Source organism: Musca domestica, unplaced genomic scaffold (assembly GCF_030504385.1).
Source record: "Musca domestica strain aabys unplaced genomic scaffold, Musca_domestica.polishedcontigs.V.1.1 102, whole genome shotgun sequence".
NCBI lineage: Eukaryota > Metazoa > Arthropoda > Insecta > Diptera > Muscidae > Musca > Musca domestica.
This window is the reverse complement of record NW_026712117.1, coordinates 218,008-235,432: the sequence shown is the minus strand read 5'-3', so window position 1 is coordinate 235,432 and position 17,425 is coordinate 218,008. Positions and strand designations below refer to the sequence as shown.

At 33.9% G+C, this 17,425-nt stretch overlaps 2 protein-coding genes across 2 annotated transcripts; both read left to right on the top strand.

Annotated features, from left to right (window-relative positions):
• The first annotated feature begins 5,477 nt into the window (after window positions 1-5,477).
• On the top strand, window positions 5,478-9,138 carry LOC101887739 (uncharacterized). Its single transcript, XM_005182951.4, has 3 exons — window positions 5,478-5,636; window positions 8,170-8,754; window positions 8,818-9,138. Exons 1-3 carry the CDS (start codon window positions 5,536-5,538, stop codon window positions 9,086-9,088), a joined length of 957 nt encoding a protein of 318 aa, XP_005183008.2. The 5' UTR covers window positions 5,478-5,535; the 3' UTR covers window positions 9,089-9,138.
• Window positions 9,139-16,023: 6,885 nt separating this feature from the next.
• LOC101897650 (uncharacterized) lies at window positions 16,024-17,186 on the top strand. Its single transcript, XM_005188909.4, has 3 exons — window positions 16,024-16,157; window positions 16,222-16,830; window positions 16,887-17,186. The coding sequence occupies exons 1-3, from the start codon at window positions 16,066-16,068 to the stop codon at window positions 17,155-17,157; spliced, it is 972 nt and encodes a 323-aa protein (XP_005188966.2). The 5' UTR covers window positions 16,024-16,065; the 3' UTR covers window positions 17,158-17,186.
• The last annotated feature ends 239 nt before the right edge of the window (window positions 17,187-17,425 follow it).

The window sequence follows — 17,425 nt, the reverse complement described above, 5'->3', positions numbered from 1 at the left end:
TAAAAAAAAATGTGGTCAGACATTCTAATTTTAGTTCAATAAAAATTTCATATGAAATATGAATCATTTGGGGTGTTAGGGTTGCGTAAAACATAGATTGGCGAATTGGTTTATTGCACTCAAGAGAAACCCAGAGAAAAATACAAAAATAACTACAGCGAACTTGCCCTCACAGTCATAATTCAAATAATTTTAACTAATTAAATATCTGTGATTAAGGGGTGTGAGATTCTCTCACTCCTCACTGCCCAGCATTACTCACAGTTGCCCTCATCTGAACCTGAAATATCCTTAAAAATAACAACAACGCCTGCTAACACTGACCATCTGCTTAAGACAATCCATCTTTGACGCTGCCAACCAAAACCCCCCAACGCCCACCATTCGTAGACAAATGCGCCGCGTAAAGACAGATTAATGCCCGAACACAAGTGCCAAAGCATAAAACCGATGAATGTTGCAGCTTAGAATGCTAAGCAGAAAATGTAACAAAGCTAAGAGGCGATAATACCTCAAAACAAATGACTGGGTAATTTCTCAATATTCGAAAATAGAAATTCAAGAGCAAAGGAAGAGAGTTGTGAGAGAAGAGATTACAGTGTGGCGAAGTTGGAAAAAACATCAAAGAGGGAAAAGAGAGATCCAAGATTTTTTGGTGAGATTTAGATTTCATTTCCAAATTTAATTCAAAAATTTACTGCTCACAAGCGATTTCGAAAACAGCGGTTTGGTCCATTATATCATTCCAGCAAACACTTCCCCCACTGTCCAGTTTCTTCCCACCGTGCCTAAGATGTTAAAGGAACTTTCTTGGAATTTCTTTCACTTTAAGGATTCCTTGACACCAACATCCCAAAATGAGCAGCCAAAGAACAGAAAACCATATGTTCTCTACCATGACCATAATGACTATCATCATCACCATCATGGTTATCATTCCATTCAAACTCATGGAATGTTGGCATCACTTGTCATCGCCCACAGCCATCATTTGTCCGACAGATGAATTGGCATTAATGTGTCCGCTTTCAAAAATGATTTGTTATTTTATTTCAGCAACGCTAAGCGAGTCATCAGAAATATTTGCTGATTTGAGAAAAACTAAATCATTAGAGAAAGAGATAAAATCTAAGGTCAATAGTTTGAATGCCATAATTGAAGGACAGCCATGACTAAAAATGCGATTTTGTGAAGTGTAAAAATACGTTTTCTGAGAACTGAAAACAAGTTTTTATGGAACAAATTCCAAAGGTTATTAGAGAATTAATAAGGCAAAGTTCAATACTAACTTAGTCCATCTTTCATAACAAGAGGACAGTGAGATAATGCCAACACACGTAATAACCTTAAAAGTCTGATGTGGCGTTTAGTTATTAACAAAGATTATATTGGTGGAAAATTTTAACCCTCAAGGGGCCTTTTTATACCCTCCACCATAGTATGTAGGGTATATTAGGTTTGGCATTCCGTTTGTAACACCTCGAAATATACATTTTAGACCCCACAAAGAATATATATTCTTGATCAGCATAAAATTATATGACGATCCAGCGATGTCCGTCCGTCTGTCCGTCAATCCGTCTATGGAAATCACTCTATTTTCCGAACGAATTGAAGTAGATTGATAAAATTTTCCACAAATGTATGCTATGTTTGCAGGAATTTTGGTATTGAAAATGGGTTATGTAGGTCCACGTTTTGGTATGGCCCCCATATAACGGCACCTCCCGATATTCTTTATTGTGATGACTTTAGCGACATTATTCACCGGAATTGTTTCAAATTTGCTATTTGAAGTTCGTAATTTGTAATACAGCCTAAGACAAAAAATGTCTGTGCAGGTCCACGTTTCGGCAGATCTCGTATTAGTAAAAAAAAAACTTTAACTTTTTTTGGAGAGGTACCAGAAGAAATTCTCAGATCTCCACCATCTTTATAACAGATGTTGTGTTGATGGATATATTGAGATGTACCAAGTCTGAATGGAATTGGATGTAAATTCGCATTCTATAAGCTTCATGGATATTCCAAAAAATTTCCTTTGTTAGAGAGGTACCACAGAGGTATCTTCACGCCATGACGTGGGTTAATAAAAATATTGTGATGTGTGTAATCTGAGTTAATATTTAAATAAATGTTTGGCCTTTGTGGGGGAGTTACCAGAAGGAGCGGACCGATTTTGCCCATCTCCGAACCCGATCTAAGTTTGACAATAATATTACGATGTACCAAGTTTGGATAAAATCCGATACTCCCTTCGAGATACTATGCACATCAGCTAGCCAGACAGACGGACGAATAAAATATCCCGAAACAGATTTGGTCCAATGGGACCTAGGATCTAAAACCGTTATTTCGATGAGGCACCTTTTGGCCGTATCAAATGATATGCACCCTCTGTAGCTATATAGACTAACGGTATAAAAATTGGCATGAGGGGCGCTTGCAGTGTAAAGGGGCGATATAAGGTGCAGTGTTGGGAAAATAGTACTTACAGGGTACAAAAAGATTCCAAGATTCCAAAGCGTTTTTATACCCTACAACACTATGTGTTGGGGGTATTATAAGTTTGATTGGGCCAAAAATTATGTAACACCTCGAAATATTGATTTCCCACATAGGAAAGTATATATGGATCTTCCTATCTCGCCGAGTTGAGTCGATCTAGCTATGTATGTCCGTCCGTCCGTCTGTCCATGTTAATTTGTAATCACTCTACAGGTCGCAATTATGGCCCGATCTTCACGAAATTTAGAATGGAGGTGGAGATAGGGTCAGAATAGAACCCTATTTCTTTTGGAGATGATCGCATAATATTTAGGGGTCAAAATGGACCAAAAACTGAAAAATGTCGGATTTTGCAGTAGCTATACAGGTCGCAATTATAGACCAATCGAAGCGGAACTTCGCATGTACCTAGAGTTTAGGGCGGGGAAGAAGCCTACCAATTTGGGTGGTCATCAGATAATATTTATTTAGGTAAAATAGACCATATCTTTTGTGTTGAAAAAATTCAAAATTTTTCATTAAACCGCGAATATTTTAAATCCCGGCGAAATCACAAAGCCATGACAAGGTTACTCCTGATCTTTACATCCAACAAAATGGATATATAGCAAAATATGTGCGATATATATGTCTATCAAATAAGATATGCTTTTCATTTCGACAGTTCTCATTAATTCAGAATGGCCTCTTGGCAGGGAAGAAACAACGTCTAAAAAATCGCATGAAAACATCTCTCTAAAGATGAAAATATTGATTTTGTAACATTTTCTCATATTTTTTTCAATTTTGTCACATTTTTGGCATATTTTCATTTTGAATTAAACATTTGGTAATATTTCTAAAGCTAACAAAACTAAGTAGTTAGGATATCAGGATATCATATACAGATCGCATTTATGGCCCGATCCTAACGAAATTTTGCATGGGGATCAGATGAGGGTCAGAATAGAAGCCTACTCTTTTTGGAGATGATCGCCATATATTTAGGGGTTGAAATGGACCAAAAAACTGCAAAATTGTCGGCATGTCGTAATTATCGCCCGATCCTCACGCACATTTGAATGGGGGTTACCGGACATTGCAAAAGCCAAGCAATGTGTGAAATAGTTTGCCAACTTTTGTAGACAAAATACGAAAATGTCCATTCCAGTGACTTTTTGGAGAATTCACAAATACAGGAAAGACGCACTTCTGACTATTTCGTTAAGGCTGATTTCGTTGAAGAATATAATCAAATGTCTGTGTCTCATACAGATGCATTTCAGTCAAAAACCAATAATAAATGTTTATCTTTTGCCACTTCTGAGAGATTATAGGTCTTTGGGAAATATAGGTTCCAGATCTAGGAAGACCATTTGCGTGCAACATCTTCCAATAAATTGGAAATTAGCAAATTAGTTAAAGTTGCTATTATTCGAAAATTAGAGAACGAAACCTGATGGTTTTCTTTTATTATTTGTCACAATATATTGTGGAATTCTTTCAAGTATCTCGCCTATATAAACTGTATCGTTTATTATAGTGTTGTAGGGTATTCAACGGTCGGCCCCGCTCGACTGTAGCCTTTGCTTACTTGTTACACTTTGTTTTATCCAATAAATTTCTACCTCTTATTGATCTTTACAGAACATCTATAACTTAGAAAATGTCTATGAAGGTCACTTGTGATGTAGAGAGTTAAAGTGGGTCTAGATTTGTGGAAATCCACTTCAAACCCAGATAGGGATAGGATTAGTTTAGATACAGACTTCCCTCCTTCGTCCCCCTTTTGAGTCGGTTGAGGACGATGTTGTCGAAATTGTGTCCATCACATCTCTACATGCTTGTCTAAGGCCACTTTTATATCGAGTCCTTCATTACTCCCCTCAGATGGTTGAAGTAATGATGTTCCAACCCCTGTGTGGAGATCTGGATTTTGCAGCTCTAACATGGCCAAAGAAAGTTACTTTTCCACTTCTGGAGGTAAAACCTACCCAGATAGGCTTTGCTGGCTGAAATTCCCGCTAGAGTAACAGCTGTACGTTTCCCCCCTTTTCTAAGCTTACCAAAGTCATTAACTGTTCGTACTGCTCTTTTAGGCCGTTAATGACTTTGATGCCCTTGTATACAAATGCACTGCCGAACTGTTTGTCTCCATGGTTTCTCGCGTCCGCAACAATGTCGTTTCTTAGACTCAATGACTATCTTTTGATTTTCCCTTACGGGTCAGATATATCAACGGTTACTTGTCGAAAGTCATCTTTGAATAACATTGGAGAAGTCCTTTGGTAAGGTTTCTTTCTCTTTGGACCCGTGGATTTCAAAGTAGACTTTCCTATAATAGGCTTGATTTTTACACTACTAGTCTATTCCTTACCGCTTTGACCAAGAGAAGCTGCATAAGAAACAGATACACCCTTTAATCTATAATCGAAGTTTTTCACAGACTATTTGTTGAAGAACCATCCAAATAATAGTCGAAGGACTAATTCGATGGAAAACTATTGAAACATCGGAAATCAAGAGAAACAATAATATGGGGGCTATACCTAGCATAAGACCGATATAGCCCATTTTCAGTGGCAGTCATCTTGGAAATAATATTAATTTCATCCCCATATGTCAACAAGATAATGTAACCTCCGTCTTGACTTCAATAGACTGACGGTCGGACTGACAGTCAACTTAATCTATTCAGAATATTACGCATTACATATATGCTTTGTGGGACCTACAACGAATATTTTAAGGATTGATTTGCAAATGACTGCACAGAATTGTCAAAATCTTATTACAAAATATATATAAAAATCAAAGCCTACTTTTAGGATGACAACTTATCAAACAATTGATATAATTGTTACTCAAGAGTATGACCCAAGCAATAAATAGCTGGAGAACACCACTCCATCCGTCATAGGCATAATGTCAATTTATTGATGCGAATTTGACTCCAAAAATATCAAAGCTCAGCGTAACCACATACCCCTTTCGGGCCACAGCTTTCTCGTCAGTTTCCCACAAGTCAGCAGTTGAGTAGTTGCAACTATGGGTAAAGTCTCACAAGTATTTCGTTCGAATTTTGCGGAACATTTACGTTTCGGCCATTGTTTTGAAATTTGCGGCAAGGCCAAAGAAGGTGCTAAAAGGTAGTGTTATTTTTGGGTTTCGTTTTTATATACGTCTACTATATATGAATGTGTGTGTGTGAGGGATAAAGCAGTAAAAATAAGAGAATATGAAAAAAAAAAGAGGTGAAGTGTTTGTTACGTGAATTGTTTATAAATAGTAAACAATAACACAAAGACATGACAATGAAGACGTTTTGAAAAAGAAAAGTTTAAAATCGAGCGGTCTTCAGTAATTTAAATAATGGCTATGGATATGGAAATCCCCTTTGGAGGTATTACCCCCTTTTTGTCATTACGCATCGTATTCTAAGTTTGAGTATTGTGGGGTAGAACAATAATAGCTATGTTGACCCCATAGATTTTCAAATTAATTCATGACTATAGGTCATATTTCGTATCGGACCCAAATAAATATGATATAAATATTGCGACGTGCCAGGTTTGGACTATATCGACTACTTCCTTCACTCAATATGATATATGTGATAATTTTTAAAAAAACCTAAAATGTGCCGGAGGTACCATATACAGGGTGAGATAAAAGAGCTGCAACAAAGTCAAACGGCATCATTTTTGCATTTTTTTTTTAATTTTATTGAATGAAAGCAAAAAATGTCGGAAATAGCATCAAATTTTGGAATAAGTTTAGATTTGTTTGAATTGGTCATCTTTGGCACGAATTATGGCCTTCAAACGGCCAATGAAACCGTCACACGCTGCCCGAATATTGCTCTGCGGCATTTTGGCCCATTCCCGACGAAGTGCTTGCTTGAGGTGATCGACACTTTGGTATTTTTTAGTTCCAACTTTACTTTCCAAAATACAGACAGACAGACACAATAGTCCAACGGATTGATATCCGGAGATTTTGGTGGCCAATGGCCATTGTTCGCTGGAAATGAAGCGGGGAACCTCATTTTGTAACCATTCTTGGGTGGTGCGTGCTGAATGCGATGGTGCAGAGTCCAGTTGGAATGTCCAAGATCTGCGGCCAAAATGTTTGCCTGCCTTTGCCAAGGCTTTAATACACCCTAGAGAATATTTTCGCGATAATATTCGGCATTTATTCTGATGCCATTGGTCCCCGACAAAATATTCTACGTCAGTAGTTTCGATATTCCTTAGAAAAATCTTAAACAAATCCACGTTTATATCTCCGATTGTCCAAAAAATATTCCTAAAAAATCACATTTGTAGCTTCCTTTCCTTTGGAAAAAATATTCTTAAAAAAATGGTGTTTCTAGCACCGATTGCTCTTGAAAAATATTTCTAAAAAAAAAATTGGAAAAAATAATTTTTTAAAATACACGTTTATAGCGCTCGGATTGTCCTTGAAAAAAATTCTTTTAAAAAATCCCCATTTATAGCTCGGATAGTCCTTGAAAAATTTCTTTTTAAAAATCCCCATTTATAGCTCGGATAGTCCTTGAAAAAATTCTTTTTAAAAATCCACGTTTAATGCTTCGATTGTCCTTGAAAAAAATTATTTTTTAAAAATCCCCATTTATAGCTCGGATTGTCATTGAAAAAATTCTTTTTAAAAATCCCCATTTATAGCTCGGATAGTCCTTGAAAAAATTCTTTTTAAAAATCCGCGTTTATTGGTCCTTGAAAAAAATTAATTTTTCAAATCCACGTTAATTGGTCCTAGAATTTTTTATTTTTAAATCCACGTTAATTGGTCCTTGAAAAAAATAATTTTTAAAATCCACGTTAATTGGTCCTAGAATTTTTTATTTTTAAATCCACGTTAATTGGTCCTTGAAAAAAATAATTTTTAAAATCCACGTTAATTGGTCCTAGAATTTTTTATTTTTAAATCCACGTTAATTGGTCCTAGAATTTTTTGTTTTTAAATCCACGTTAATTGGTCCTTGAAAAAAATAATTTTTAAAATCCACGTTAAATGGTCCTTGAAAAAATTATTTTTAAAAATCCACGTTAATTGGTCCTTGAAAAAATTATTTTAAAAAATCCACGTTAATTGGTCCTTGAAAAAATTATTTTTAAAAATCCACGTTAATTGGTCCTTGAAAAAATTAATTTTTAAAATCCACGTTAATTGGTCCTTTAAAAAATTATTTTTAAAAATCCACGTTTATTGGTCTTTGAAAAAATTATTTTAAAAAATCCACGTTTATTGGTCCTTGAAAAAATTATTTTTAAAAATCCACGTTTATTGGTCCTTGAAAAATTATTTTTTAAAAATCCACGTTGTTTTGGTCCTTGAAAAAATTATTTTTAAAAATCCACGTTTATTGGTCCTTGGAAAATTATTTTCAAAAATCCACGATTATTGGTCTTTGAAAAAATTATTTAAAAAAAAACACGTTTATTGGTCTTTGAAAAAAAATTTAAAAATCCACATTTATTGGACTTTGACAAAATTATTTTAAAAAACCCACGTTTATTGGTCTTTGAAAAAAATATTTTAAAAAATCCACGTTTATTGGTTTTTGAAAAAATTATTTTTAAAAATTAACGTTTATAGCTCGGATTGACTTGAAATGTGTCATCATTTTAATTTCCCTTCCTTCCTCTCTTTCCACAGTTTCCACATTTCCCTTGGCACGGACATATTGGCATCAGAAGAGAATCTCAAAATCGGCCTGCATTTTGTTGCCGATTTCGAGGCGAATCAAATAATTCTGAGGAAATTTCTCAACCAAAAATGGTGTGAAGAAGAACGCTATGACTGTGAAACGTCGCAATTTTTCCAAGAATTCCGAATCTATATTGCCTTGGCTGATGGAAAATTTCACCTGAGCATCAATGGTCAGGCGCTGGCAAGCTATAATTATAGCATTCGTCTATCATTGCTTACCGTAATGAATATCTCGGGAGATTTGGAATATATCCGACAAATGGATCATCGCAAATATTTCCCTTACATATGGCCGCCCATCCAAATTCTCGAGGATCGTCTACAGTTTAGTGCCGATGTACCGATGCCCTTCGAATCGGGTAATGTTGTGTGTATTTCCGCCCAATTGGAGGGCAATGAGAGTGGTCGGTTTATTGTACATTTGCGAAACATCTGGGATATGGAAAGACAGGAGTTGCATTTCAGTGTGCGCTTTGACACCCGAACTGTGGTGAGAACTTCCAAGACCATTGTGGAGGAGGAGCATTACAGGTGGCAATGAGGGAAACATTTTTTTTTTTCAAATTAATTTAATTCATTATTTTCCCCCCTCAGTTTCGATGTAGAGGATGCTGGAGACATTGAATTTCCCTTTGCTGAGTTCAACGCGCCCTTTAAACTGGCCTTTGGTTTCGTGGAGAATAAGGTGAAAATTGCCAAAGACGGTGTCGCCTTGTGTCAATTTGCCTTTAGGACACCCAATGTTTTACCCTTTGTGGGTGGATTGAAAATTTTCGGCATTGATGGAGTCCAGGTCAAAGTTAGCGAAATTGAATACACCAAACTCGATGCCAGTTGTACGGATTTTGAGAATCTCTCACAATAGTTATATTTAAGCAATAAAAAAAAACAAATAAAATACTGATCTCAAATGAATCGAAATTTTTTAGAATAATTTTCTAAGAAACGCCTCATAATCGTTGATTTAAAAAAATATATTTTTGGAGAGCCATCCAATTTATAACCACCGTTTACAGTTGGGGATCTTCGGACCATTCCAAATATAATACTGTGCTACAAAATTGAATTCTTTCAATAATGGCAGATTATAAAAGTAGAGCTAAAAATAGAAAACACTTGTATCGACGTTTTGGCAGTTTACACCGCAAAGAAACCGAAATAGAGAGGGGCAAGGTCCCCCTTTGCCCCACTTATGGGCATTTTCGGATTAAGATTCCATGGAATCCATTCATTCAAAGTATATGGTGTCTTTGGCAAAATTACAGATAACAATATGGGGATTATTTCATTTACAAATGTTAACCCTCAAGAGAGTAAAAAAAGTGGTCTTTTTTTACCTTTTTTCAAAATATGATTAAAAACTTCCTTTAAACGTCATCGTAACAAGCCAAAATATTGTACAAATTTATTTGCCATAAAATTCTACTATGGGTCCTAGAAGACGTCAAGAGTCGAAATCTTACCCAAACGGCAGGAATTCATATACATGGTGAGATAAAAAAAATAGAATAGCCCGACTTCAAGGAAGTGGACGTAAGAAAATAGCAACATCAGCAAAAATGGGCCGAAATGTAAAGAAGCGATTTGATCGAAACCCGCGTCGCAGTGGCCAAATAATGGCTCATGAGCTGGACATATCGCAACATTCCATTCGGCAAATATTGAAAAATGAATTCGAGGTAAAGTCATAGAAATTCTAAAAAGTGCAAGAACTTACATCGCAAACAAAATGATCGTGTTTACTTGCCAAAGAGGTCAGCTTAAAATGTGCACCTTTAGTTGGCCACCTAAACTCAAGCACCGGCCATGGTGATGCTGTGGGCCTCCATAACAGCTGATGTTCGCTTTCCGCTTGTATTAATCGATCTTTGTATAAGAACCGTGGCATCAGAAGAAATTCTGAATATAATCGCAAAAATATTCTGGAGGGTGTATTAAAGCCTTGGGCACGCCAACATTTTGGGCACAGTCCTTGGACATTCCAACAGGACTCAGCTTCTTGGACTTCTGGTTCTGCAGTATTTTGGAAAGCAATACCAAAGTGTCGATCACCTCAAGCAAGCGCTTCGCCGAGAATGGCGTGTGACGGTCTCATCGGCCATTTGAAGACCATAATTCGTGCCAAAGGTGACCAATTCGAACAAATCTAAACTTATTCTAAAATTTGATGATATTTCCGACATTTTTTGCTTTCATTCAATAAAATTAAAAAAAAAAATGTAAAAATTATGGCGTTTGACTTTGTTGCAGTTTTTTATTTCACACTGTATATGTTTAGGGTTTTAGCACCTTTCTATTGTAACTCAAAATCTCCATTTATACTTCATTTTTTGGAGAAAGTGTCAAAGTAAGAATTATTCTAGATCAAATTTCATTGCCAATCTCTGAATAAAAGAAGTGTGTATATTCAATATGTATCATGAAAAATTTCTTGTAAATATCGTCTCTATATAATAACAACTCAAAAAGCCAAAATTTGGCGAATTTAAATGAAAACCATAGCCAAAACGTAAAAAATACTTAAAAAGGAAGATTTCCCTCCATTGAGAAAATCCCACAATGATTTGCGATATGATCGATTTTCTGCACCAATAATTCTGAATGCAATCCCATAATCTCCATCTAATTTCAAAGCTCTATCCCAAATGTTGCGAATATATATATCAAACAACAGGGGTTCCTTGGTATACAGTCTGAATAAGAACCCGAAACTCTATTGGGGTTTTGATCAACAACCGAGTTTTATCAAGTCCACTTAGAATATTCCACAACCCTGACTGGCTCTTGTACAGTAAAATTATAAGAAAATTCGCAGCGAATTGGAAAATGTGCGAAATTTTTCAGAAACTAACATGGTTTTTTTTTATTGGCGAAAATTGATGAGATTTTCCATGGTACACATTGAATATACAAATTTCTTTTGTAGAGAGACTTACAATAAAATTTGATCTAGAATAATTCCTCCTTTGACACTTTCCGGTAAAAATGATATATTAAGGGAGATTTTGGCCTAGGGTTGGAAATATCTTAAATTAACCGTAAAAAAATCAAACACATACACGTAATTTTCACTGGTAGTACATACATTTCGAATGTAAATTTCTCAAAAACCATCATACCTAGATATATGATTTATTCTGAGATTTATAGTGAAATTTAGTGTACAATATTTCTTCTTTTGATACTTTCTGGCTAAAACGAAATTTTATGTAACCTTCAGGCGTCAACTAGAAAATGTCCGAGAAAAAGACTTACCACAAATTATAGGAAAATTTTTCGGTTTTTGTATGAACATTGATGCTAATAATTTTTGATATATAATAGAAATAGAAATTTCTTTTCTTCGGTGGCTCATAGTGAAATTTGATCTAGAATAATTCTTCTTTTGACACTTTCCCCAAAAAATTAATTAAACAGGGAGAATTTGACTTTGATTGGAAATATCTTAATTTGACTGAAAAAAAAACTAAACACATAGTTTTTACTTGTAGTACATAAAATTCGAATGTTATTTCCATAAAAACTATTATACGTAGATATATAGTTCATTCTGAGATTTACAGTCAAAATTTGTGTAGAATATTTCTTTCTTTGACACATTCTGCCAAAAATGAGTATGTGTGTTACTTTCAGAGGCGAACTCGAAAAATATCCGAGGAAAAGTTGATCAAAAAAATGAGGAAATATTTTCGGTTTTTTTTAGCAACATTGATGCATATATTTCTATGACATACGATGGAAATACAGATTACTTTTCGTTCGTGACTTATAGTTAAATTTGATGTAGAATAATTCCTTCTTTGGAACTATCCCCAAAAATTGAAGTATAAATGGAGATTTTAATTCAGATTGGAAACGTGTTAAATTAACAGTAAAAAACAAAGACACAATTTTTACATTTAGCACGTACATTTCGAATGCAATTTTCATAAAACCTATTGTACCTAAAGATATGGTTTATTCTGAAATTTATTGTGAAATTCTGTGTATAATATTTCTTTCTTTGAAACTTTCTACCAAAAATGAGTTTGTATGTTGCTTTCAGACGCCAAATCGAAAAAAGTCGGAGGAAAAGTTAATCAAAAAATCAGGAAATATTTTTGGTTTTTTTGCAACTATGATGCAAATGTTTTTTTTTTTTTTTTATATAAAGGATATATGGATTTCTTTTCTTTGGTGGCTCATAGTAAAATTTAGTTTAGAATAATTTCTTCTTTGGAACTATCCCCAAAAATTGAAGTGTAAATGGAGATTTAACTCGGATTGGAAACGTGTTAAATTAACAGTAAAAAACGAAGACACAATTTTTACATTTAGCACGTACATTTCGAATGCAATTTTCATAAAACCTATTGTACCTAGAGATATGGTTTATTCTGAGATTTATTGTGAAATTTTATATAGAATATTTCTTTCTTTGAAACTTTCTACCAAAAAGGAGTTTGTATGTTGCTTTCAGGGGCCAACTCGAAAAAAGTCGGAGGAAAAGTTAATCAAAAAATCAGGAAATATTTTTGGTTTTTTTGCAACTATGATGCAAATGTTTTTTTTTTTTTTTTTTTTTTTTTGATATAAAATTGATATATAGATGTCTTTTCTTTGGTGGCTCACAGTAAAATTTAATCTAGAATAATTTCTTCTTTGGAACTATCCCCAAAAATTGAAGTATAAATGGATATTTTAACTCGAATTGGAAACGTGTTAAAGTAACAGGAAAAAACCAAACATAATTTTTACTTTTAGTCCATGCATTTCGAATGCAATTTTCATAAAAACTATTTTACCTAGATATATGATTTATTCTGAGATTTATAGTGAAATTTTGTGTGGAATATTTCTTCTTTTGAAACTTTCTGCCTAAAACGTAAATTTAGGTCACTTTCAGGCGTAATTTCGCAAAAAAGACCGAAAAAACTGTTCACAAAAATTTTGGAAATTTTTTGGTGTTTTTTGTGAACATTGATCCTAATATTTTTTTAATACAATAGAAATAGAGATTTCATTTCTTCGGTGACTTATAGTGAAATTTGATCTAGAACAATTCTTCTTTTGACATTTTCCCCAAAAAATGAAGAATAAAGGGAGATTTTAACTTTAATTGGAATTATCTGAATTTAACAGAAAAAAAAAACTAAACTCATAGTTTTTACTTGTAGTACATAAAATTCGAATGTTATTTCCATAAAAACTATTATACGAAGATATGTAGTTTATTCTGAGATTTATAGTGAAATTTTGTGTAGATCATTTCTTCCTTTGGCATCTTCGGCTTAAAATGAAATTTTGTCTTAGTTTCAGGCGCCAACTCGAAAAAAGTCCGAGAAAAAATTATAAAAATTGGGGAGTATTTTCAGATTTTTTTTTGGTAACATTGATGCAAATATTTTCATGATATATAATGGATATTGAGATTTCTTTTCTTTGGTGGCTCATAGTAAAATTTAATCTAGAATAATTCCTTCTTTGGAACTATCCCCAAAAACTGAAGTGTAAATGGAGATTTTAACTCGGACTGGAAACGTGTTAAATTAACAATAAAAAAACAAACACATAATTTTCGCTTTTAGTACATACATTTCGAATGTAATTTTCATAAAACCTATTGTACCTAGAGATATGGTTTATTCTGAGATTTATTGTGAAATTTTGTGTAGAATATTTCTTTCTTTGAAACTTTCTGCCAAAAATGAGTTTGTATGTTACTTTCAGGCGCCAAATCGAAAAAAGTCGGAGGAAAAGTTGATCAAAAAATGAGGAAATATTTTTGGTTTTTTTTTGCAACTATGATGCAAATATTTTCGTGATATATAAAGGATATATGAATTTCTTTTCTTTTGTGGCTCATAGTAAAATTTAATCTAGAATAATTTCTTCTTTGGAACTATCCCCAAAAATTGAAGTATAAATGGAGATTTTAACTCGAATTGGAAACGTGTTAAATTAACAATTAAAAAAACCAACACATAATTTTCGCTTTAAGTACATACATTTCGAATGCAATTTTCATAAAACCTATTGAACCTAGAGATATGGTTTATTCTGAGATTTATAGCGAAATATTGTGTAGAATATTTCTTTCTTTCAAACTTTCTGCCAAAAATGAGTTTGTATCTTACTTTCAGGCGCCAAATCGAAAAAAGTCGGAAGAAAAATTCACAAAAATAGGTAATATTTTAGGTATGCAGATATTTTTTTAATTCATGTAATGGATATAGAGATTTCTCTTCTTTGGTGACTAATAGTGAAATTCGATGTAGAATAATTCTTTCTTTGACACTTCGCCAAAAAAAAATAGTATAAAGGAGATTTTGACTTGGATTGGTAACGTCATAAATTATGAGTTAAAAAGCAAACACATCATTTTTGTTTTTAGCACATATATTTCGAATATAATTTTCATAAAACCTATTGTACCTAGATATACAATTTGTTCGGAGATTTATAGCGAAATATTGTGTAGAATATATCTTCTTTTGACACTTTCTGCCTAAAACGTAATTTTATGTCACTTTCAGGCGTCATTTCGCAAAAAGTCCAAAAAAACTGGTCACAAAAATTTAGGAATTGTTTTTGGTTTTTTTTTTTTTTTTAATATTTTTTTTAATACAATAGAAATAGAGATTTCATTTCATCGGCGACTTATAGTGAAATTTAATGGAGAATATTTTTTCCTTTAACGTCATCCTTATAAAATGATCCTTTAGTGGAGATTTTTGCATAAACTCACTCAAAGTACGGCTTTAACCGTAAAATGACTTTTTAGTATATACGAGTTCCTGGCGTTTAGTTAAGATTTAGACTTTTGACGTCTTCTAGGATCTATAGTAGAATTTTATGACAAATAATTTTGTAGAATATTTTTATATGCTACGGTGACGCTTAAGGGGAGTTTTTAACCATATTTTAAAAAGGGACAAATAATACGACTTTTTGACTCGATTGAGTGTTAAAATGTCCAAAATAATCCTCGTATTGTTATCCTAAACCTATTGTTATCCTCGTATTATTATACCTAAAATGCACGAGTTCCTGAGAATCTTATTCTGAAAATTTACAAAAATGTGTGGAAGATGGGGGGAACATTAACCCTTTATTTGGGTTACTTGGCGATATAAACTTTCAAAACTTTGTTGACTTGCTTGAGTGTTAAAATGTTAGACCAAAAGAATCCTTGCATTGTTATCTGTTATATTGGCAAAGACACTATATAGCCAAACTGGGCGGATTCCGAGGAATCTTAATCCAAAAATTCCAAAAATGTGTTGAAGAGGGAGGAGACTTGACCCCTCTTTATTTCGGTTACTTAGCGATGTGAACTTTCAAAAACGCCAATACAGGTCTCTTCTATTTCTGACTTTCATTTCATAATCTGAGGGATATTTTCAGTAATTATTGAAAAAAAATAAATAAAATTTTTTCGCACAGTAATATTTTCCTGGATTTCCTGGAAGGATGTTTATTAAAGGAGAATTCCGCCTATTATCCTGGATTTTTTAAGAATACTTCTTGAAAAAGCAACTAATCAAAAATCGGAGTCACAAATTTTCCATCTACAAAGTGTTGCTTAGCTTCCGCTACTCGAAAATAAACTATTTATTTACGGCTAGTCTTTTGTTGGGCGAGCTTTCTCAGCATCGGGAACCCCACAACAATATCTAGTCCCAAAATAACAACAAGTACCAATCATTGTTTGAGTGCAAAACCCAGCTGCCGGTGGTGAGTCAATACATGATTCTTTATTTACTTTAGAAGAGAATGAGTGGTTTTGTTAATATTTTTTTTTCTCATAAAACAAAGGCAAGCGGCAGTGAGCAGATTCAGCTGTTGAATCAACTAACGAACATGCCGACGGTATTTCAAGGCAAGCTTTCTGAGAATCTAAAATTCGGTCATATTTTGGAAATTTCTGGCCAAGCAGAGGAAAATGGCTATTGGTAAGTCGGGGTTTTTTTTCGTGGGAATTCTACTCTAATAATTGAAATGATTAATTGCCCATAGGTTCTCCATCTCTTTGGCTGCGGATAGATTTACGGAAAGCGATGATGAAGTCTTCATTGGCCTGAGAATGTCAATTTACCTGCAGGAGGACCTGATTGTTTTCAAGCAACGCCATCATGGCGAATGGAAAAACTTAGCCTCTGAAAATTTTCTCAATCGGTTATTTTATCAGCGATTTCACATCAACATGATCTTCGATGAAAAGAAAATCTACATTTCCGTAAACAATCGAAAACTGCTACACCTGCCCCATGCTGCAATGCCAAAAGATTTGAATACCCTACAAATAACGGGAGAATTGAAAACGCTTCGGCAAATTGATCATCGAAAATATTTTCCCATTATCTGGCCGCCCATAAGCTATGTTGAAAGTCGTTTGGAATTTAGCCACGACATACCCAGCAGCTTTCAGCCGGGTCATGTTATGGCCGTAACACTGAAATTGTCGGGTAATCGCAATGGGCGTTTTCATCTGCACTTCTGCAATATCCACAACAGTAAACGCCAGGAAATACACATCAGTGTACGTTTCGATACCCGGAAAATTGTGCGCACCTCCAAGTTGCCCGTACAGTATGTGAACGGAGAAGAGGATTTGGAACAATTAGAGTAAGTTATGTCATCATAAGATATAAGTTTTTCTTAAATGATGAATTTTCTCTCAGGTATGGCATAGAAGAAATCCATGGCGATTTTCCCTTTGATCGTTTTCCAGCCATTACTAAATTTGCCTTTGGCTTTACTCCCACCTCCTTGCTGCTGGCCAAAGATGGCCGTTTTCTTTTCGACTACCATTTTAGAACTCTCAATGTCTTGCCACAACTTTCGGGTCTTAAAGTGTTAAGTCTTTATGGCATGAAAGTTCATGTTAAGGACATTGAACACTTTAAAATGTCTGACACACAATGTGGAGGATTTGAAGTCTATTCAAGATAATGATTGGAAAAATTAATAAAAAGAATTACAAAAACAATGTGAAAAATTTGAAAAAAAGAAATACAAAAAGTCACAATTCGATTTGGGGATGAATGGAAAATTTAATAAAAAAAAATTAAAAAAAAAATAATGGGAAAATTTTGAAAAAAAAATACAAAAAATCACAATTCGATTTGGGGGTGTCCTTAAAAAATTACTCCTAAAAAATTCACAAAATAAAAGGTATGGTCTTTTAAAAAAAACATATTCTGTAAAAAATCCTCAATTT